Raw genomic sequence first — 24,328 nt, forward strand, 5'->3', positions numbered from 1 at the left:
AAAAATGAGAAATGTGGTATTTTACAGTTGTATGCAAAACTTTCAAACAAACATACTATGAAAATACTAAATTGCATCTACTAAATACTAATGCCACATTAAATTTTCTTTCTATTCCATAGAGAAATGCATAGAGCCATTCAAATACAGAATACTTTAACTTTCATAGGACTAGATGTTAAACTTCTCTTTGAAAATTTTAAACTTTTTTTTTTTCCTGGAGAACACGTATAATGACTGAGCTGGTTTTTAGGAAACAAATCCTGCTAAAATGCAAATCAATTCAGACCTCTTCGCTCCTTACAGCTCTTCAGTGTTTCCTTTCCATCTACTTAGTGAAGACTCAGGTGGGCCACACACCGCTTTCTAACCTCATCTTCCAGGAACCTCCCCAAAGACTTGGTGCTTTAGTCCTCCCAAACCCACAGGTCTCAGAACTTACGGGTGCTTTTTACATTTTTGGGCCTTTTTATATGATGAATAGACTCACAATCTGAACGGTCTTCACCCATCCCATCCACCTGCCAAATCCCTTCAAGATTCAGTTTGAGCATCACCACCTCATCTATATCCAGAAACCCCTCCTCTCGTTCCAGAGCATCCCCAAAATGTCTGCCACATCACAGACAAGTCAGGACGCCCTCAAATCAACAGAAATTTTAACACAACAGCACTTAAGACACTGTCTTGTAAAACACCTGTTCACTTGTGGGTGTCCCCCATCAGTTGGTGAATTTCTAAAAGGTAGGAATTTTTGTCTTTTCACATATCTGACTCCAGCACCAAGCAGAACATCTGGCACATAATAAGCACTGAAGACATTTTATTAAGCAAAAGAGAAGGTCAAAGGAAGAGAGGGAGAGAGGAAAGAAGGGAGGGAGGGATGGAGGAAAGAAACTGAAAACCTACGGATTCCAATGTTCTTTTGAAATCCTATAAAGACTGGAAAACATGATGGGAAGGATGACATTAGAGTTTTCTTCTATCAAACTCATGATGTATTCATTATTCCAATAATAGAGGGCCCTTTCTGCCACCTTTGAGAAAAGAAAAAGAAAATGTTAAGAGAGAGAAAAAGACAAAGATAAAACAAAATTATAATCTCTCCAAACAAAAGTATTTTAAGACCATTTTTATATCATTTAATCAAATGTAAAATTACACATTAATCACACTTTATACTTTTGTGGCTTAAAATCTTTCAGCAAGTTCCAAAGTGGTTCATTAATTTGGGGAAGGAAAAGAAGTTTTCCTACCTATTTATTTACACTCTCCTTTAATACTGCCCATTTTATCTCACTCCATATTTTCCCTACACAGCTTGCCAAACTCCAAACACCTTTACCCACTTCTACATACCACACTGTTTTCCCACCACTTTAACCTCCTTCCTGGCTCACCTCTTTCATCTCACACTTCAGATCAACCACAGGGCTCAGCACACAGCTGGCATGCGGTCAAGAGGTGCTGAGGAAAACCCAGTTGCCCATCACAGCAGAGAAGTCACATTCACTAAGCAGCCCCTACGGCCGGGCACTGCGCCTACACTGAGAGAGAATGTACCATTCCCTCCACCATCCAAGGGGTAGGCATCACTGTGCTCGCCGCATAGATGAGGACACTGAGGCTCTGAGAGAGACTGGTAACCTGGCCAAGGTCACAGTGCTAGCAGATGGTCAAAGCTGGGACTCGAGTCGACTGCCCAGACTCTTTCCAGACTTCATTTCTGGTCCCTTCCTTTGAACTGGGTAAACCAGGAGAAAGTCATTTGGTCTCTGGACTCAGGGACACTGGCTGTACATACATCTGCTGGCTATCTCAGATCCCTTTCTCTGACCACCATGCTATCAACTGACTCTATGAATTCAAAGGAAGGCCTCAAAAGAGTAATTTAAAATCTCTAAAAAGTAACCTAAAATAACAATTAAATTAAACCAACATCTCAAAAAAGTAATCTAAAATCTCTAAAATGGGTGTATATATATATATATATAGATAGATAGATAGATGGGGAAAGGGAAAAAGTGTGGCCTCTTTCATTCATACAGATGAAAAAACTATGTTTTAACTTAATAAATTAAATTTACATTAAACTTAAACTTAATAATTTAATAAAATGGTACAAGATGTGCCCACCAATAGACTCTGAGACATCAGAACCTTTCATTTACATTATTCAACTTAGTTCAAAAAAATCCTGGGACTCGTGAGGCACTAGACCCTGAGAGTACAAAGAAAACAATGAATTATTATTCAGTGCGTCCTGTCTGCCAGCCACTGTGCTAAGTATTTCACATACATAGTGTCTCATTTAATCCTCACAACCAACCTACAGAGTAGGTACCATTATTTCTATTTTGCAAATGAGGAAACTGAGGCTCAGAGTAGATAAGCCATTGCCTCAGGGTGACAAGCCTAGCAAGTGGCAGGCTCCACAGTCCTGCTCTTCACCTCTTTACTCTCTTATCCCCACTGAGACATTTCCATTCCATATCTGTTCTATCAGATAAATAATAAAGTGCGAGAGGAAAGAATAGGAAGAACAACCTGGATAGCATGGCAGGGAGGAAGAGTGGCAGGAATGTTACACAGGAGGTGGCATCTATGCTGGGCTCTGAAGGATGGAGGAAAGAAGGAAAGGGCATTCCAGGCTGAGGGAATTACAGAGAGGAGGGCAGAGGCACCAACATGGGCAGTGTGTCTAGAAACCATGGAGCGCATGGTGTGGCTGCGGCAGGGAGAGCACAAGGCAAGGAGAGGGAGGGAAGAAGAGGAGGAATGGGGATGAAGCTACTCTGAAACTTACAACTGAAAGGAGGAATCTTAGACCACAGGAGGATGCTAGCAAAGACGTAGGGACCTGGGCTTTTCCTACATCCAGTTATGAGTCTAATGTTGACCTGCTACTTAACGCTAACAAGTTTCCTAATCTCTGCGTCTATCTGTCAATACGTAAAATCACTTACAGAAACAAAGTCAGTATCCAGCAAAGCCCCTTAAAGAGGAAAGGCATTGTTTACGCAGAGTAAAAATTAACGTGTCTGACACTAGGACAGAACCACTACTTTCCCAGGACTGACTGTCTTCCTGCACACATGGTGGCAGTGCCTCTAATTTGGAGCCTTCTGACCCTAGTGCCACACCTGGGCCAAGTAGTGAGAGGCATTTAGCTACAGAGGGGCATTCGATAAATGTTTGCTGAATGAACCAATGAACACTCACCAAATGAATAAAGAACCTCTGCACTCTTCCTTTCTTCTGTTCTTAGTTTTACTTCTGTCAAATAATTTTAAATTCTTTTTCCTTTCTGCTATGGACTGAATTGTGTTCTGCTCTGCCCCCCTTCCCAGCTAAATTAATATGAAGCCCTAACCCCCCATTATGAGTGTATTTGGAGATGAGAGGTATTTAAGGTTAAATGAGGTCATAAGGAAGGGGTCCTAATCCGATAGGCTTGGTAGCCTTATAAGAAGAGGAATGAGATCACTTTCTCTTTCCACACACACACCAAGCAAAGGCCATGTGAGGACAGTGAGAAGGCGGCCACCTTGCTATCCACTGCATCAAACATCCTGACAGAAACTGAAAACTAAGGTAAACAATTGGGTGTTTGAGCACCACAGGCCATGTGTGATATGTAAAACATCTACATAGTATCCTGCAACGGGTTTCTTTTTTTTAAATCTAGACATGTGTTACATCACCTGAATGTAATGATTCATGTTAAGGTTTCTACTCTTTTATTTTGGCTTTGTGGTATAATCACAGAACTGTCATAAGATCACTGACTTGACATACTAAGATGTCTTTAGGTGAAACATTAAAACAACAACAACAGCCAGTATCTCTAACTATGCGGCCTAACGACAGCTCAGGGAAAAGTACACATCAAGTCCACCAGGTCAGCAGTGTGGTTCTGTGCTGCCAACTACAAGCTGAACGATCCCTTCAAATCGATGGGCAGTATAGAGTCACTTCTCTAGGTCTGTGGTCTGGACCTTTGGCGAAACAGCCAAAGGATAAAACCCAATGTGTTTTCACCCCAAATTACCCTCTTCCCTCCCATGTCGCTTCCACTTCACTGCAGCAATGGCCCCAGCTGAGAAAAGGCTGTCCAGGTTCGCTTCTCTGTGTTCTCCCGGAATGGCCACAAGGAGGCAGAGTGGGGCCACGGGAAGGTCACGGGCTTTCGCAAGAAGCTACACCTACTACGTCTACTCCCTATTAACTCGGGATCTTGAGCAAATCATTCTCTGAGTCTCTTTTTTTTTTTTCTAGAAAATGGCCAAAAAAAAAAGAAAAAGCCTCATAGGATAACCTGAAGTAGGAATGTATGCAAAGCATCTAGCACAGTATAGAATATGAATGTTTTCTTTCTCTCTGAAGCTTCACTTAGCATTTTCTCTCACACCCTACACGAACTCCACCAGCCCACCTCTGATTCAGCTACATTACTTGAGACAAGCGAGTTTACCACTTTGAGCCTCTGTTCACATCTGTAAAAATCCTAACACTCTCCCTGCAGGGTGGTCATGAGAATTAAGTTACTGGACAGAAAGCACCGTCACAGTGGCTGTCATGAAGTAGGTGCTCAAGTCAAAGGTGGCTATTATCAAAATTATTGCTATCATGTGAGAAAATAGCAAATAAAAACAAGTAGCTAGCATCCATTACGTTTCTTTCAATACAAATAAAACTTTACCATAATAATAGATGTTGTATAAGCCACTCTGGCCCATGCCTTCCTTAGTACTAACCTGAAAATGGGGGCTGGAGACACACTTGGCAATTTGCTTAAACAAAGGTTCTTGAATTTTAATAAATTGTGAAGGTTCAATCACATCCAATATTTCCTCCAACTCCCCAAGGAACATGACCTATAAGTACACAGAAAACACAAAATGTCAGGCACTTCATTAAAAAATCCAAATGAACAATGAGGATTCATCAGAGTTTGCAGTGTTCTAAGAATAATTTACACATAAAACCAAATATGAACAAATCAGGCATTAATTCATATTACAGATGTTTGTTTCACAAGGAATTCACCAGAGGGTACTTGCTAACAACAAACTCCCTACAGCATTGAAAATACGATTCTATTTACTTTGGAAAAATTACTCTATGTGGTACATCGATTACATGAAACAGCGGGCACTGACACACAGTGCAGCCGGGCCCCGGGAAAACAGGAAGCTGTGGGGCCTCCTCTCTCTTGCGATCAACCTAGGTATCTCCCCACCACCTGTATTTTTTAAACAACAGGAGAGTGGCCCTCCTGCATGGACGTACGCAAGTCCGTCGTGGCACACACAGATATCGCCAACAGTTACAGCCCCTGCTATGGGGAAAGTGCTCCTCTAGGATACGCCAGCTAACAGAACATACAAAGTCAGAGAGACACAAATGAGCAGCTTCAGCCACAGGCAGGTATCACTCTAACACACACCGACCCAATCTCCACACTTGCGCACACTTACATACATAGACAAGGCACGTGCGCACAATTGCTCACTATCGAGCACAGTGAATCTTGTGGCCTCAGCACCATGTGCCTCAAGAAGCAGAGCCTTTAGATGACAAAATGGAGCCAAATCAACTGTATGGTCAATTGTTTTAAATATAACGGAAAACTGACAGAGAAACAAAAACCAGGTACCCATTCAGGCATGAAAAAATAACTACCTTAGAAAAAAATTAGGTATGCAATTAAAATATGAAAAATGACAATGTTTTCCTATCTTGAGATGCAACTGGGTGGCAATGCATACTTTAATTTTACCTAACGGGTATTAAGAAATTAGACGATTTTCTGAAATTGCATACTGTAGGGTTTTGGAGAACTGAAGCTGATTTGAGAAGAAGGATGTTTCTGTTAAGAGCAAAATATAGTAGACTCTTGCCATTTGTCAAGATACATACAGAAGTTCTTCCAAACTACTCCCAAAATGTAAAACTAACAGGTGACCTTTTTGCCTGGGGCCATTTTCCACATGGTTTCTGACCTTGCGGGAAGAGCGGATATGGATCTGGGGTCCAGCTAGGCTCACCTCCAAGCTAAGAGCTCACCCCTCCACAAAAACCTCACAGCGCACATGCCCAGGGAGGTCTTGGCAAAAGTAAAAACGATGGTAGGTTGGAGACTTCCAGGACCACTGTGAACAGCTGAAACTAAAGGTCTGTAACGTATTTTAAGATTGCACATAGTTAAGTTCCCAATTACATGACGCTGTAAAGTGGGTATTTGGGCAAGTTGCTCTAGCATCCGTTATAGTGACAGCAAAACTTCCACACTAGGAAGGTGGTCACTAGGAAAGTGACATCAAGAGAGCTAGACAGTTGGACACACGACCAGGCCCTGACTTGGGCTTCCCTGGGGCTGAGCAGCAGTGTGATAAAAGTTCAGGGTTCAGGAATCAGGGAGGCAGGTTCCGGTCTAAAGACTATCCTCAGTGTGCGTGGGCAGGCTATTTACCCTCTCAAAGTGCCAATCTCCTAACTAGTAAAATGAGAATATTTACAGTCCTGCCTTAGAGAGCTACAATGAGGATTAGACGAGATAATGCATTTTTACACACGCTTATGAGCTCAGTGCCAGGCCCTCAGCGGAGTATTTAGTAAGCTATTCACATACTGATATGAAGCACTTACCTCTTTTTGACTACATGTTTTGGGCCAAAATTTCATTAACCCCCTAATAACCTAAAATATAAAGGAGAAAAACAAATGGTACTTAATTTTTCATATACACTCCAGGAAAAGTGGTCTTTTCTGAAGTTTTTTGAAATTATGGAAAAAATACTTACTGGTTCTGTGAGTGAAGGATCTTTCTCCAGAAACTGTACTATACAATATGCCAACTAGATAAATAAGAAATAAGAAATGAAAAACAAAATTGGAAATTCTATATACTAAGGGCTCAAAAGACATATTTTTAAAACGTCCTAAAAAGCTTCCAGACTCCGATCTTAGTAACTTCACATTCAATTCACTTTAAAAATAAAATATATATAAGGCAAAATAAAAAGCTACTTTTTCAAGCCAAAGATTAACACTAATAAGGCTCCAGGGGAATTTTTTTTTAAATAATGTTGGGACACGAAGTACCCAGCTAATGAAAAGCAGAGGTGAAATCTCACATTCAGCATATTGAAAGCATCTCATCCACAGTGAGCTAGAGCTCATGGGCCTCCTTTCTCTCTTTGCTACATCAACAGTACTGGCTTCTACTGTGGTTCCAGAAGAATCCGAGATGAGATGATGGCACTTTCTAAAAACCGTGCTGAGTGCCTGAAAAGGCTCATGCAAACTAAAGCAGCTTCATGGAGATAAAACGTTGTACCTGCCACAGTCAGAAGCTGGAGAAATATGACGAGTTCTGCATCAGATGCTAACTCATCTAGGTAAAGATTCTTTTAAGTGATCACGAAATGTGATATCCTATTTCAAAAACTAGAGGCAAGATTTGTAAAAGGGCTCATGAAGATTCTTGGACAAGAAATCCACTCTTGTGAAACAACACTTAATGGTGTTCTAAATTAGAAGCATATGGACTAATTTTTCCTCGAAATACAGAATTTCACATTTAAAGAGGAACACACTGCTCAGAAAAATGTGTTACATTTTTATGTAAACTCAAAACATTCTCACTGAGGGGAGAGGAGAGTCAGAAATTTGAAATACTAAAATTCAAATGCCACTATCAGTTATGTACCCCGTAGTGACATGTGAGGCAGTGTTAGTATGGAAATTAGAGTGGGGAAAAGACAGGGTAGGCTTTTTAAAGTAACGGAGGATAATAATAAAAAGATCTGAAAATACTGATTGATTTCCTCGTGAGAGTGTTTATTTGTGAATAAACTACAAGAGGGAGCAAAGGGCAGTGGATAGACTAATGCAAAACGAGGAAGACATAAATTATTTAAGAACAGGCAAAAATGGTTACACATGTCCAAAGATCTAAATTTGAAAAGCACACATACATTTTATATTATATGCAACATGTTCAATAGATAATGGTGTGAACTAGGGTGAGTCACCTAAGTTCTGTGTAAAATGAGATGACTACACAAATGCTCCTCCCACTTAAAAAATATTCCCGTGGTTCTCCTATGCATAGAAAAGAATATACACCTTTTTATCCTCCTTGGGGAGTATTTTAAACTTTAACAAGTCTTTTATTTTTTTTTAATTAAGTAAATACGAATAGCAAGAAACAGTGGGTTTGCAAACGACTTCCAAAAGCAGTTGTACAAAATTCTACCTGGGCATGGAAGAGGGATAAGCTCCTGACAGTGTGTAAAGGGATCAACACTTTCACCAGAAACTGTTTGTGTTCTGCCTTAAGAGGTAAAGCGAAGCCATTGATAATACTGGGAAAAGAAAAGAGACAGGAATTAGCAACGTTACCACAACAAGCTAAACGGAGACAAACTCTTCTTTTGAGATCTCGTTAAATCTTCATCAGTTAACATGTGGTCCAAAACAACCCAAAAGCCACCCTAGTGGCATTCAAGACTTCACAGTTACTCAGAAGAATGCACTTAAGTAAAGGGAAACCTACACAACAGCTGTCTCTTTCCAATTAATTCCACTACTCTAGGCAGCAGCTGTTCAAGAACTACACCTGGGTACACAGTGCCTTGGAAATGGCAATCTTTCCAATTTATTATAAACTTACTTTCAAAAGATATGCCAAAAGACAAGTAGCTAGAAACTAATAAGAATAAGATGTTTTGGAGTAAATGGCCTGACTGCAATTAGATGTACTGTCTCTATAGCAATGCATAAACTGTTCGCTCTTTCCATCATTCCAGTCAAGTTAGAATTGCGCAATTGGGGAATAAGAAATTGCATCTCGTAGAGTCAGTTGGGAAACACACTGAAAACAGAAATGAGAGTCCCTGATGCAGACACAGCAAGAGATCTAGGTCAGCGTGACCCTGTGCCACCTGAACCTAAATTGCAGAATGACAGTCACCTGAGATTAGCAATTAGATAAAAATGTGCTTACCTTCCTAATATTTCCAGCAGTTCAGCTACACCATTGAAGTGTTCTGTTTCATAAACAAACCTTTAAAAAAAGACAGAAAGAATAAAGTCAGTACACTCTGTTCAAATGTCTGAGGTTTACTTAATACTTCTACAAAACCTCCAACTCTGCTTCTCCTTCTCCCCCACCCTCCACTTACCTTAGGAAAATATTGTTAATCTGTTTTCGGATAAATGCTCTAAGACCAAGAAACTTGCCATAAATTCTGTGTAAGACTGTTTTTAAGTAGTCCCGTTCCCGAGGGTCTTCACTGTCAAATAGCTCCAAAAGCTGTCATAAAAGAAAGACAGATTAGCTGTCAAAAGTGGTTTCAGGAAAGGATTTAGGATTCTGCCACTCGTTATTTAAAACCCCTTCCTTCCTTCCTTAAAAATTTACTGAGTATCTATTATGTGCCAGGCACAGTGCTAGTCTTTGGGAATACAGTGACAAAGTCAGAAAAGGGGCTTATATTCTAGTGAAGAGATGTACAGTAATAACAACAACCAGAACAACAATAATAATAACAGGTAACACACATATAGCACTTAGCATGATCATCAGGCAATTTTCCCATCAGGCAATTTTCTAAGCAATCTACTTTTACATTAACGTTTCCCATGAGGTAGTTTTATCCCCATTTTACAAATGAGAAATCGCAGTGTAGAGATGTTAAGTTACCTGCCCATGGTCTCACAGCTAATAAGTGGCAGAGCTGGGATTTGAACCCAAGCAGCTGAGGCCATAGAGTCCATTATCTCAACCACTGCCCTACTATAACATAAGCTACCTACTGGGCTTATGTTCCAAACATACAGTTAAGATAAGCCTTCAGCTCTACCAGAGCATACAGGCAAATGAAACAACCTAAACCAAAGCAAACGTCACAAAGTCCCCAATGATACTGGCAATGTTCTCCTTCTGCATCTTACTTCTTGTTACATGAGTGTGTTCATTTTCTCAATATTCATTGAGGTGAACATTTACAATTTCTGTATGTATATTATACACGAATAATATTTTTTAAGTTCCCAATCATTTGTAATCTAAAGTCAATAACTGAATCCTGTGAAAATATGTCAACCCAGGGGCTGGCCCCGTGGCCGAGTTGTTAAGTTCGAGCGCTCCGCTGCAGGGGGCCCAGTGTTTCGTTGGTTCGAATCCTGGGCGCGGACATGGCACTGCTCATCAAACCACGCTGAGGCAGCGTCCCACATGCCACAACTAGAAGGATATACAACTATGTACCGGGGGGCTTCGGGGAGAAAAAGGAAAAAAATAAAATCTTTAAAAAAAAAGAAAGAAAATATGTCAACCTAAAAACTTGTACATTAATGTTCATAGCAGCATGATTCATAATAGCCAAAAATTCGAAACAACCCAAATGTCCATTTGCTCCATTTCTTTGGGGGATGATAAAAATGTTCTGCAATTATAGTAGTGATGGTTACACAACTCTGTGAATATACTAAAAAACACTGAATTGTAAACTTCTTTTTTTTTTTGAGTAAGATTAGCCCCAAGCTAAGATCTGCTGCCAATCCTCCTCTTTTTGCTGAGGAAGGCTGCCCTGAGCTAACATTCATGCCCATCTTCCTCTACTTTATATGTGGGATGCCTACCACAGCATGGCTTGCCAAGTGGTGCCATCTCCACACCCGGGATCCGAACCAGTGAACCCTGGGCCACCAAAAAGGAACTGGCGCACTTAACCGCTGTGCCATAGGGCCAGCCCCTGAATTGTAAACTTTAAAAATGTGAATGTTATGGTATATAAATTACATTTCAATAAAACTTTTTTTTAAACGATAATAGGCAGGTTCCTGTGGCTGGAGAACAAACTTGGAGACTGGTTTGAATTTTACTGAGTTCTTCAAACATTCATTATCATCACAATAAAGCAAAACTCATGGTTCTAATGTTGACTTATAGCAAAACATTTCAAGAGCACACAGACAGCATACAAATGCACACAGGCTACCCTAATTATCAAAAAAAGCTATCAAGACACACCTAAGCACGATTTCAGGTGATTAAGACATGAGCTTGAGACTGACAGCAGAAGAATAACTCAGTGGGCAGAAATTAAATAAATTACGTACTTTTGTTTGGTGCTTTTCTTTGAATAAAAGACAGTTACAGAGAAAAAAAACATCGCCCTTTGAATAATGGCAGGAAACACAAACTGAAGGACAGTCTTCAAAAATAGGCAGTGAGACACAAGCAATTTCTGGCAACACAATGCCATCCATTCATTCATTCAAAAAATAAATATTTCAAATAAGTATGTATACCTATTAAGAGCCAACTGCTGGGCAAGGTGTCAGGGATACAATGATGAGTAAGACAGACACAGTCTGCTTTCACAGAGCCTAGTCTAATGAAGGATACTGATAAATAAATAGCATGATAAGTGGTTCAGGATGTTATATAAACACATAGCAGACATATCTGCTCTATTTGGGAGAAGTGGAGTGATCAGGGAAGGCTTCTAGAGGAAGTGACATCCAGGCTGAACATGAAGAAATTAGGAGCTGAGGTGGGGAAGTGTTCATGGCACATACAGTGTTCAATAGCACACACCTTCACCAGCCGCCTATCCAAACAGAAGAGGCTGTTAAAATACCTGCCATCTCTCTGCCCACTTAGCCATGCAATCAATCAACCAACCAATCAATCTTTGTATGTGCCAAGGATTGTCCTCATTGCTGGGCACACACACAGTAGTGAACAAACTTGGAGTCCACAGGGAAAGTAATGAGCAAGTCAACTAGGAATTTCCACAGGAAAGAGTCTAAGAAAGATATGTGACTCCTATGGGCCAAAAAGGCCCCAGGGGCTCAGTCTCTCTTATCTACTACGTGCATAAAATGACATCAGATCTCTCAGCTAACCATTCCGTGCTAATGGAAATAATTAACCTTTTGAGTTCTATTTTTTTTATTTGGCTTCTATTTTTAAATGTAAAAAACGGCTTAATGAGTAATTTGCAACCAACATAAAAGGTTTGAGGGGGTGTACTGTTAGCAAAACTTGAATCAACTATGCTTACGTAGTGTTAATTTCAAGAGTTTAATGAAACTATAATAATTAAACAAAAATTACTTAACTAATGTTTTCATTAGGCCCTCAAGGAAAATGCATTACAAGGCATCTAACTTGAGTCATTTACAAAGCCACAAGCATTATATATCTATCATGTTCTATGAGAAAGAAAGATGAATGACAGTGTATAAATTCTTTTCTGCTGCTCTATAGAACACACTCAATGATTTTATGATGTATGAGACAACAGTATAATAGTGCACAGGGCAAAATAAGGGGGAGTAGGATGAGCTTTGATTTCCAAAACAGAGTAATATGTGCATGCTTAGTCAAACACTCCCCACAAAAAAGCAATGAGAAATCTAATCCAGCATCTGTAAATGCCTAGGCGCATGGTGCCTCCTACAATATGACAGGCAACTTGTTGTCTAAAAAAGAAGCTGGAGAGTTTCCAAAGTGATTACAGAGCAAAGACAGACCTGGCAATGTGCTGACTCCTAGTTTACAAAACCAGCCTTCCTGAAGCCAACAAACAGGGAGGAACTGTGTAGCGATTTAGCCAAAGAACCCTCCTTTGAACCTCATAACAAACCTACAGTGAAATGAGAAGGGCACATGAAAAAGACAGCAGGGGTCTTCCAGATAGACATGAGGGATTGACCCTCTATCCTCTAGAATCCTCACCGAAATGAAGGTACAGGAATAAAAATGGAAGAAGCCCCAAGGCAGAGAGGATTGGAGGGCAGATTAGACAAAGGTGCACACTTTTCAAAGACAGAAGGTGGATGGCAAGGGGTAATTGTCTTAGGTTTCCTCTTTCTCCACTCTGCTAACTGTTTTTCCATTCTGCCTGCAGGGAGGGAAGCCAACAAGAAGCAAGCCAATTCATACCAGAGAACCCTTAAAACGCTTACGAATTGAAGGCATCAGATATATTTGGTGGCAAGGGTGTGAGGAGCTAAACACAGGAGGACTGGTTGAAAGTTTGTAGAAGGAGTAACAAGACTTCCCAGATCCCTGTCTCGTGCGGTGTGCTAAAGATCTACAGTCAAAGTCTGGAGAGAATAAACGAGCAAGTCTCTAGTTTTGAAGACATCACACACAGCTAAGTGAAGCACTTACTGAAAATAATGGGATTAAATAAAACTGCATGATGAAGAGTGAGACCTTTGCCAGCCGCCTTCCGTGTCTAAGCTTCCCATTCTGGATGAGGCAGAAGATTAGAAGGTCCCTTTTCAGGGAAACTGACAACCTCAAGAGGAAACACCTACAGACATACTAATATCTGAGGGTATCCAATGAAACAGTAAGGTCTAATGTGCCAAGTGTCTCCCACACACGCATGCATGTACACACACACACACACACAGGTTCTAAGAGGCTTTTTGATAACTGACATGTAACTATAAATATGAAGTCAAGGATCACCAGATATTCTAACATAAAAGACAGAGACCAAAACAAACAACTATAAAGAACTCAGAGGAAATGGCCACAACGGAAAGAGGAGGTAAAAAATGCAAAAAAACCCCTATAACATCCTCAGAAATAAATAAATATACTGGATCTCTGAAACAAAAACAGAATGCTATTACAGATGAATATTCAGAAAATACAAAAGAGCTTTTGAAAATTCAAAATGTAACAGAAACAAAAATTTCAGAAGGGGCTGGAACATTAAAATGAGCAAATCTACCCAGAAAGTATAACCAAAAGACAAAGATAATACATAGAAGAAAGAAGATTAAAAAATTTGAGGATCAATTCAGAAGGTCCAACACATGACTAACAGGCATTCCAAACAGGTATGGAGATAGAAAAACAGAAAAAATGAAGAGAAGGAAACTATCTGAGGAAGAATTCAATCCAATTTTCCAGAAAAAAGGACATGAGTTTCAATGTAGACAAGGGCCATTATCTCCTCTGTACAATGAATGAACAAAGACCCACAGCAAAGCACATCCCTTTGAAGTTTCTGGACACAGGGGACAAAGAGTAGATCTCAAAAGCTTACAGAGAAAGCACGTCACTAGAAAGGATAAGGGGTTCAGCTGGCACAGGCCCTCTCAATACCAACACTGGAAGCTAGAAGACAGTGGAGTAATTCCTTAAAACTTCTGAGGGAGTGTGGGTCCCAATCTATGAATCTATATCTAGCCAAAATGTCAGTCAAGTACGTGGGTAGAATAAAGATGTTTTCAGAGAAGCAGGTCTCAAAAACCTTTGTAATTTATAATAAGGAACATATATTTAACCTTCATCCACTGTTTCTGGCACATAGTTCCTAAAACTCTTGGAATTTTCTGAGTGGTAAGAGCAGCAAAGATATCTTTTGTTATGTTAATGAGAGCACCTAAGGATGGGGGCCAACTGCCTGAGAATAAATCATGTGATTAGAGGCTTGGAATTTTCAGTCCCATCCCCTTGACCTCTGGGGAGGGGAGAGGGGCTGGAGGTTGAATCAATCACCATTGGCCAATGATTTAATCAATCACACCTATGTGGGGGTGCCTACACAAAAACCCAAAAGGGTTTAGAGAGCTTCCAGGTTGGAGATTTCCAGGACAGTGGTGAGCTTGGAGAGGGCATGGAAGTGCCCTTTCCCCATACCTTGTCCTATGCATCTCTTCCACCTGGCTGTTCCTGAGTTATATCCTTTTATAATAAACTAGTAATCTAATAAGTAAAATGTGTCTCTGAGTTCTGTGAATTGCTTTAGCAAATTAATTCACCCAAGCAGGGGTGGTGGGGGGGAGGCGGCTGACATTGGATCCTCCAATCTATAGCCAGTCACTCAGAAGCACAGGTGATAACCTGGCATAGGGGCGGGGGGGGGGGGTGCGCGGGGAGGGGGGCGCAGGGGAGAGCGGCAGTGTCAGTCTTGCAGGACTGAGCCCTTAACCTATGCATCTGACAATCTGACACTATCTTCAGGTACGTAGTGTCAAAATTGAGTTGAATTGTAGGACACCCAGCTGGTGTCTGAGAACTGCTTGTTGGTATGTGGGAACTCCCACCCTGCACCCTCCTCCACACAGAAATTGAGTCTATAACCCCTTCAAATTTACATTCCATTCACGTTCTTTTAGGAAGCATCTAGAAGATGTATTCCAAAATAAAAGAGAGGAAACTAAGCAAGTAAAGACAGAGTCCAGTAGAGTGGCAAAGGAAGTCCCTGGATGACCACTGTGGACATAGTCTAGATAAGGCAACTGGTGCCAACCAGAGTAGGATGGCCAGGGCTCAAGGAAGGAGGCCCTACTAGAAAACACTGGAACTGAGAGTCTAGCTGATGCACACAGCCATACTGAGAAGAGCTGTACGGTGCTCTCAGAGGATTAACAGATGAACTAGTGGCCAATACAGAGGAAAGCAAGCAAGTGAAAAATAAGGCAACTATTAATTTCAGGGGTTTAAAAAAAGCACAGAAGAAATGCAATTGTAGCATAATATGTGCCTCAGCTGTGAATAACATGTACACAGTCATACTAATACAAACACTACAAATAGCTAGAAGACCTGAATGTGGTTACTTCTGTGGAATAAGACTCTGGCTGGGAAAGGAAGAGGCAGGGGATTGCTATTTTTAGTTAGAAACCATATAAATATGTTTGAATTTTTTAAATAGAAATTACTTTGTTAATAAAAACTATTTTTAAAAATTAAAAGCAAAAGACTTGAAACAAAAAGCCCAAGTGCCCTCTACTACAACAAAGAAGCAGTTGCCCTGCCCTATTCCACATACAAGAAGATCTTAAAGAATATCAGAAATCCTCAAGTAGACAATCAATGAAATCAGTATTCTAAACACTTTCATCCAACTCTAATCAGATCTCTACATTTCTGGCTTTGTTTTTAACCTTAGCTATTCTACTACCTGAAAAATTATATCTTCCTAATACCTTCTCCTTGACCAACTAATGCACATGGAGAAAACAGCCCAGAATCAAGAAACAAGAGCCAATGGCAGTCGGACTCCAGTGAACCAACAACTCAAGAGGACCACTCTGGATGCGAAAGGAGCCGACCTAAGGGCAACCACTGAGAAAGCACAGGGGGGCCGAGGGATCAAAAGGTTGCACATCATAAGCTTCTAGCAATTCTGACTTCAAGACTCCCATGGAAATTCAGTATAAAAATTTCAGAGGTGTAAGTCATACAAATATGACAACTCTACCAACTCAACAATCTTTTATTTTCTTCCTAATTTCAGGCATTCTTCTCACAAACCAGAAGTCCCTTCTTTTCTCCCTCAAGCATTCATTCTATCTGATTCAAGAAAACCTTGCAATTTAAATCTTTAAGACAACCAATTTGGTCAGCATTTCAAGAGAAAGCAGTTATGCTACATGATGATGCACTTAGCGGGATGCAGGCAGGGCCTGGCTACAGAATTTGCAGGGCCCAGTGCAAAATGAAAATGCAGTGCTTCCTGGTCACAAATTAGTAAGAATCTCAAGACAGCAAAGCAAAGCGTTAAATCAAGCACAGGGCCCTTCTCAACAGAGGGCCCTGCACCACTGCACGAGCCGCATGCCCACGAAGCTGGCTCTGGATGCAGGAGTCAGAGCAATGAAGACTTTCTTTAAGGTTTTTGAGTTACAAGTTGGACAGGATAGGATGAAGTGATTTACTGTTAATTCATGATTAATTCATGATGGCTATCGGATAAAATTCCTAGTAGAAATAAATTCTCTAACGTATTTGCTACAGACTCTGAGAGAGAAATGTAAACATTCTGACACATTCAAGGAACTTGTTTAGAATAGAGTTCTTTGTATTGAAGCTGAGATTCAGGGCTTCACCGAATTTATTTCAGCTTAAAACAAAATTTTTTAACAGGTTGGTCTGAGTCATATCCAATTTGTCCTGAGTCTTTAAAAACACAATAACAAAAGGTCACTTTTAAGGACAGGCTGACTGATTTCAATAATCTGCATATAATTATGCCACCTTTCAGCTAAATATAACTGCAAATGTGAGGTACAAATTACTAAATAGCGATCTCTAGCAGTACATATGTTTATGGGGATACTTGAATAGTATGTCTCTTAGCAACCACTGACTGCTTTTCAGATTTGCAGAGTGGTTGAAAGCAGTCTCTAGAAATACACTGCTAAACTCTTGCCACAATCATGCACCCAATGAAATAATTCAAGGTTTGGCAATTCATTTTAGTCTGGGCAAGGCAGGGTAGATCATAAAGAAATCGTTTTCTCAACGCTCCTAATACAGATGAACATTATCTCTACTGGGAAAAGACAAAGATGTTCCATAAGCCTGGGCAAGCCTATACACTCAAAGCTATAGAAGGCAGTTACCAAGTTACCTGAGTCTGAAATCAACTACACTACCATAGACAGAACTGCACTATGTAATCAACTGACTATCTTTGATAAATCTCTGACAGCTTTCTTGTATAAAGACTTAGACTAAGTACACAAGAAATGCTAAAAGTTATGTAAATCTAGATTTAATAAAAATTACAACGCGATTTAAACAAGCCAGGCAGACTATTCTTAAATATAAAAGAGCAAATCCTTCACAGGTACAAATCACAGACTGTTTTGTCTGGTCCATACAAAACTCTGAATTTCCAGCTTCTCTTGAAAAAGAGATCTAGCAACACTGGGCCCACATACCTACTGGCCAACAGTTAACAGGAGCAGAGGCAGCAGGATCCCAGCTCTCTGGGTCACCGCTGTTCCCATCGCTCCTTTTTGTCACATCCAGACTACTTCATTATGTACCACTTGTCTGGCCTCTGTAAAGATGTGAACGAGCCTGGTTCTCACATAACAAAAAGTACATGCTCCTGGCACTAATGAACTTTCACTTCTCACACTGACTGGAAGAAAGCAGCTGGTGAAGGGGAACTGATGAGAATTCAAGGACATGAGGTACTACATTTAACATTTGAAAACAATCCCAACATAACAAAAGAAAAAATAAACAAGTGGGACTTCATCAGACTAAAGAGCTTCTGGAAGGCAAACGAAACCAAGATCAAAATGAAACAACAACCCAACAACTGGGAGAAAATATTTGCAAACCATATATCCAATAAGGGGTTAATTTCCATAATATATAAAGAGCTCACACAAATGAACCACAAAAAAACAAACAACTCAATCAAAAAGTGGGCAGAAGATATGAACAGACATTTTGCCAAAAAAGATATACAGATGGCCAACAGGCACATGAAAAGATGCTCAACATCACCAATCATCAGAGAAATGCAAATCAAAACTACACTTAGATACCACCTTACACCTGTTAGAATGGCTATAACCACCAAGACAAAAACCAACAAATGTCGGAGAGGTTGTGGACAAAAGGGAACCCTCATCCATTACTGGTGGGAATGCAAACTGCTGCAGCCACTATGGAAAACAGTATGGAGATTTCTCAAAAAATTAAAAATAGAACTACCATATGACCCAGCTCTCTCACTACTGGGTATTTACTCAAAGAACTTCAAATCAACAATTCAAAGAGACTTATGCACCCCTATGATCATTGCAGCATTATTCACAATAGCCAAGACGTGGAAGCAACCCAAGTGCCTATCAACAGATGATTGGATAAAGAAGATGTGGTATATATATATATATATATATATATATATATATATATATATATACAACGGAATACTACTCAGCCATAAAAAAGACAAAATCGTCCCTTTTCAACAACATGAGTGAACCCTGAGGGCATCATGTTAAGTGAAATAAGCCAGACAGAGAAAGACAAACACCACATGATTTCACTTATATGTGGAATATAAACAAACTTACAGACAAAGAGAATAAGTTAGTGGTTACTGGGGGAAAGGGGATGGAGGGTGGGCACAAGGGGTCAAAGGGCGTACTTTTATGGTGTATGACAAACAATAATGTACAACTGAAATCTCACTATGTTATAAGCTTTTATGACCACAATAAAAAGAAATTAATGAGAAAAAATTTTTTTAAAAATCCCAACAGCCAGAGAAGAACCATATGAGTGGAGTCCAAAAGGTTATTTTTAGAATGCAAAAAGTCAAAATTTCAAAAACTTCATAACATGCTAGGTAAGACATGACAGACTAACACCATATGACTTCATGGTACTGAGCCTATTCTAGAAAATATAGCAAAAGAAGGTTCTCAAAACAAGATATGATTCTAATAAAAACAATAGTGACAGGAGCAGCATAACATTTACTGAACACTTACTCTCTGTGTCAGGAATTGTTCTAAGTGTTTGTATATGTGTTCACTTCGTAAATCTCCATAACCACTTTACAATGGCATTACTATTCTATTATGGATGTTTGCATCTACTTTCCAGATGAGGAAACTGAGGCACAGAAGGTTATATAACTTTCCCAAAGTCACACACTAAAAACCGGCAGAGCCTGAATTCACACCAGTCAGGACACTTAACCTCTAATCTATACCACTTCCTGATGAGGAAGAAAAACGAGAGGCACTGAAAAGGGCTCTTGAAGGAACACAAGAAGCTTTCCATCAAGCTTCAGGTTTTAAAGGGACATCATCATACAAACGATGAAAGGAAGGAAACACAGCACATGTTGAGTCTAACAGAATGGCACAGTCTTACAAAAACAGTCTTCGGAAGGCTAATGCGCAGGATCAGCTGAGGTTCATTAAAAACTCAAGGCAACAAAACGAGAATGTACTTGTAACTGAAATATTTCTTACTATTCTTATTGATTCTAACATACACGTTCACTTTTTAACGCAAAAAATAGAGAAAGATAAAATTAGAACGTGACTATCATCACAACACATAATCACCTCCACCAGACAATTAACAACAATTTGCAGTATCTCCTTCCAAAATTTTTAGTGCATACACAAACACTCCTTTTCCCTAAAATAACAGACTCAGGTTCAAAAAATCATACTGTTCTATGATGCTCATGTTTCACTTACAAACAGATCACGTGTAGCTCTATCTCATTCTCTTCACCAACTGATGAATATCCCATTACATGCATGTCCACAGTTTATTCAACCAATCCCCTACTGAGGGACTTCTAAACTGTTTCCAATTTTCTGATAATTATTGACAATAATGCATTCAATATCCTTGTACATTTATCTTTATAGACATATCTGATAGTTCTCTTGGAATTGCTTAGTCAAAATTTAGGTAGAATACTATCAGATTTCCTCTTCAGAGGATTGTAACAATTTTATATATATATATGCACCTACCTATTTATTGGTACATTTTTTACAGGTTTCTTGGCACAGTAGGAGAGTTTTTTCCACCCAAGCCTCTATTATGTTCTAGTCTCCTATACACAGTGTTTTAAAGTAACTATATAATACGTTTTAATATCTAATAGGTAAAGTATCATATCATTAGTTTTATTTTTCAAAAATTTCTATTTTATGAACTCTGAAATTTTCAAGCAAACTACTGAAATTTTAATTAGAATTACATTAAATATATGAATTAAATTGGAGATTCTATGGATATCTTTACAATGGCAAGTCTTCCCATCTAGGAATGTGTTACATTTCTAAATTTATTCAAGCATTCCTTTGCCAAATTTTATGTTTCATATAAATTCTTAAATTGTTTCAAAAGGTGGAGATTTTAAAATTAATATTGGAATCAAGAAAAATAAGACTCCCTACTAATGTCGGCAGAGAATATAACATGAGGAGGGCATGAAAAGAGGAATTAATATTTAATGAGCAACTACTATGCCCCATGCATGATACCAGCAGAAATTTTTATGTCATATCACAATAAGCCTAATTGTTGTAAGAGAGGTGACTGTTATTGCCATTTTACAGAAGAAAACACTGCAGCTCAGAACAGCCAATAACCTGTCCACGTTTTCCGTACCTGTTTAAGACTGAAGGTAGGGAGCCTGCCTTTGTATCCATAGTGCCAACTCAATTAAGCAGATTTAACAGTTGTTACTTTCGGGGTATATCCTATTTTACTTAACAGTATTTCATTTATCTTGTTATCCTCATGTCATGAATGAGGAAACTTGAGCTTGGGCAGCAAGTGTGTTAACTTGCTGAAAACCATATTGCAAGTAGGGAGAAAAGCCAGGGTTTGAATGCAGTTTCTTCTTACCCCGCAGCTCATATTCTCAGCTCCTACAATACTTAGAGTACATAGGGGAATCAAGATTCAAATCTAGAGCTTTCTAACTCTTTCCACCATATCATGTTAAAATAGCTCCATTCTTATTTTGCCTGTCTTTACTGACAGGGGAATGAGAGTCAGAATAGGCTGTAAAGAATGCAGCTACTGGGGATGGTCCCAGCGCCGAGTGGTTAAGTTTGTGCGCCCTGCTTCAGCGGCCCAGGGTTTCACCGGTTCAGAACCCAGGTGCAGACATGGCACCACTCATCAGGCCACACTGAGGTGGCGTTCCACATGCCACAACTAGAAGGACCCACAACTAAAAGTATACAACTATGTACCAGGGGGCTTTGGGGAGAAGAAGGAAAAAAAAGAATGCAGCTATAGAAAATAAGTTTAAATCTTATGGCTAGAACAAATTATGTCTAACTGAATAAAAATGTTTTGTTAAGATCACAAAAACCCTTTCTGAGATCTTTGAGAATCCACAGAGAATAAGAAATCTGCTCAAAGAAAAGGAATGAGGTAAATGTCATCCTGACTTGCAAAAGGGAAAAGTATGAGGGTTGTCATGTCACAGGAGAACCAGACTTCAGTACAAAACACACCAGCACCAGGTGGCACCATGGGAGCCTGCGGGGTAGAGAAACAAGCAGGGCAAAAGAGCAGGTGTGAAAAATGAATGAGCTGACTACACAGGACAGAAAAGTGAAGGACCTGCCCCCTCAGGACACTTAAGGCATGGCAGCAGGAGGAGGAGGGTGGGGAGGGACCGGGGATAACAGGGTGGAATCTCAGCAATAATGCCTCAAGCTCCAAAAGGTCCAAGCAGGTCTCAAGTCAGGACCAAACCTCCCAGGAAGGGAGCTCAGGAGAAGGAGACAGGAGATGGGCGCCCTACTCTTAGAAGGTGCTGGGATCCCAGTTAAATCATCAGCCGACTAAAGGATAGGAAAAGGGACAGGAGGCCAACTTTATAGGTTACCAGCCTGAATAAACAGGTATTCTGGAAAACGGCAGCTAACTGGTACCCAGGGCTCATCCCCAACATGACAGTTAATGCACTGGTTAGCCATATGATTACATTCAAGCACTACTCAGTGCTCAATGGTGCTGTTGATTCTGCCAATACCCTGCCTGTCCCTTTCACGACTGACTCAGCAACTAGGGTGAGACCTGGTCTTAAAGTCGAGTTCATTAATAGACCAGCAGAAGAAAGGTAAAGAAGGCAACAGTTGTAAAAATGAGGCAGGGGCTAAAAATATACAGTAAGTGGACTTCACAATTCATACTTTACTTCTTAGCTCCTACAAAACTTGGGACAATCAATCCCATGGTTTGTAAGTACTCAGAGAAACACTACCAATAAATAGCAGTAGCCCCCAGAAGCACTACTGCCCCGTGGCAGACAAATGGCATTCCTTTTTATGATAAAGTTCCAAGGCCCGTAGATGAGGGGATGCTGTAAACATGAAGTCCTAGCTTTTACCATAGCATCTGACAGAGTCTCTACACCCTCTTTATGAACAAAATCTAAACGTGCGAGAAGGATGATAACATTCTAAAGTAAATTTCTAACTGGCTCAAGGATGAAATTCAAAAACTGCATGTTGGCCCCGCGGCTGAGTGGTTAAGTTCACGCACTCTGCTTCGGTGGCCCAAGGTTTGGCTGGTTCAGATCCCGGGCGCGGACACGGCACCGCTCGTCAGGCCATGTTGAGGCAGCATCCCAGATGCCACAACTAGAAGGATACACAACTGAAATATACGACTATGTACTGGGGGGAATTGGGGAGAAAAAGCAAAAAAAAAGAAGACGACTGGCAACAGTTGTTAGCTCAGGTGCCAATCTTTAAAAAAAAACTGATTAATGAATCTGTGTTTAAATAAAGGAAAGTTGCTAAAAGCATGCCACAGGCCTATCTTCAGTCCTGGCTATTTTAACAATTTTAATCAATGCCATACATGAGTAATAGTTAGGCCAACATTTAAGAACGTCACAGATGTGATAAAGATGGAAGACACAGTGAATAAGGTAACTGACAGAATCAAGACCCAGAAAGACTTCAAAAGGCTGGGTAGAAATGATATTCCATAGGAATATAGGTCAAATCCTAAGTAAAAAAGCAAACTGCATATAGAACAAGAACAAGGGAAAATATGGCTTTACGACGACATATATAAAGCTAAATTAAAAGTCAGTTAAGACCACAAGCTTAACATAAGTTAGCAGTGTCATGGAACAGAAAGAAGAGCTCATGAAACTTCCCCTTTAAGAAATCCAGCCTCCAGACAAGGGAAGAGAGAATTCAACTGTACACTGCGCTGGCCGGCCCGGGCTCAGGGCACTGTGTTCATAGATGGCATCCTTGAAGACAAACGGACACACGTTGAAGACTTCAAAAGCTGACAAATGAGCCAGGTTGACAGAACCAAGGACTCAGTCTAGAGCAGAGAACGCATATTGACAGCTGGTAGGCTAGGTGCAGAAGGCAGATGGGTTTAGTGCATCCAGAACAGGATTTTAGATCTATCAGAAAATTTCACATAAAAATCTGGATTTCTGTTTTTCTTGGGGGAAAAACAGTCTGGGAATAACTGGAGGAAGAGGGGCAGCCAGAGCTCCTTCAGCAGCAGCTGGTCTCCCTCCTATCGTCTGACCCCCAGACTTTCTAAAAATGAGCCTACAAGCACCTGAATTGCAACCACTATGCTAGAGAAAAAGAACCAAGAGGTAAACACAAAAGCTGTCTTATAAGACCTGAAAGGTTATGTCTGGACTAGTGATTTACTAAGGGGCTATTCTGGGGAAATAAGGCCAAAGGGTACAAGGTATAAGGAGGGTCAACATAAAAACGACCTTCCTAACAAAAATGAAACAATCTGCCTGTGTATACGGCCCTTCCTCACTGAAAAAGGGCAAGCAGAGGTCACCCCTTATCAGAGTCGCAAAGGAGACTGATTCACTGGGTAAAGAAGTAGAACAGAGAACCCAAAATGTCCCTTCCAAGTCTGGGTTTCTCGGATGTTTTAATCTTATGAGCTTTATTATCAAGAGTACCCATCTACCATGGAGAGCACACTGAGCTAGGCCCTGCATGCTTTTCACGTAAGAAAAGCACTGGCTTCATA

The 24,328-nt window shown here is 40.2% G+C and overlaps 1 protein-coding gene across 5 annotated transcripts in view; it reads right to left on the minus strand.

Annotated features, from left to right (window-relative positions):
• The window catches only part of PPP2R5E (protein phosphatase 2 regulatory subunit B'epsilon), a 146,431-nt gene that overhangs the window by 10,961 nt on the left and 111,142 nt on the right, over positions 1–24,328 (minus strand). For all 5 annotated transcript variants that reach the window (XM_014853691.3, XM_014853692.3, XM_070513734.1 and 2 more), the window contains 7 exons: positions 9,192–9,322; positions 9,014–9,073; positions 8,264–8,372; positions 6,807–6,860; positions 6,652–6,702; positions 4,758–4,877; positions 910–1,037 (listed from right to left, as the gene is read on the minus strand). In XM_014853691.3, the coding sequence (XP_014709177.1) occupies positions 910–1,037; positions 4,758–4,877; positions 6,652–6,702; positions 6,807–6,860; positions 8,264–8,372; positions 9,014–9,073; positions 9,192–9,322 (653 nt within the window). The remainder of the gene's footprint in view (positions 1–909; positions 1,038–4,757; positions 4,878–6,651; positions 6,703–6,806; positions 6,861–8,263; positions 8,373–9,013; positions 9,074–9,191; positions 9,323–24,328) is intronic.

Source organism: Equus asinus, chromosome 7 (genome assembly GCF_041296235.1).
Source record: "Equus asinus isolate D_3611 breed Donkey chromosome 7, EquAss-T2T_v2, whole genome shotgun sequence".
NCBI classification, from domain to species: Eukaryota; Metazoa; Chordata; class Mammalia; order Perissodactyla; family Equidae; genus Equus; species Equus asinus.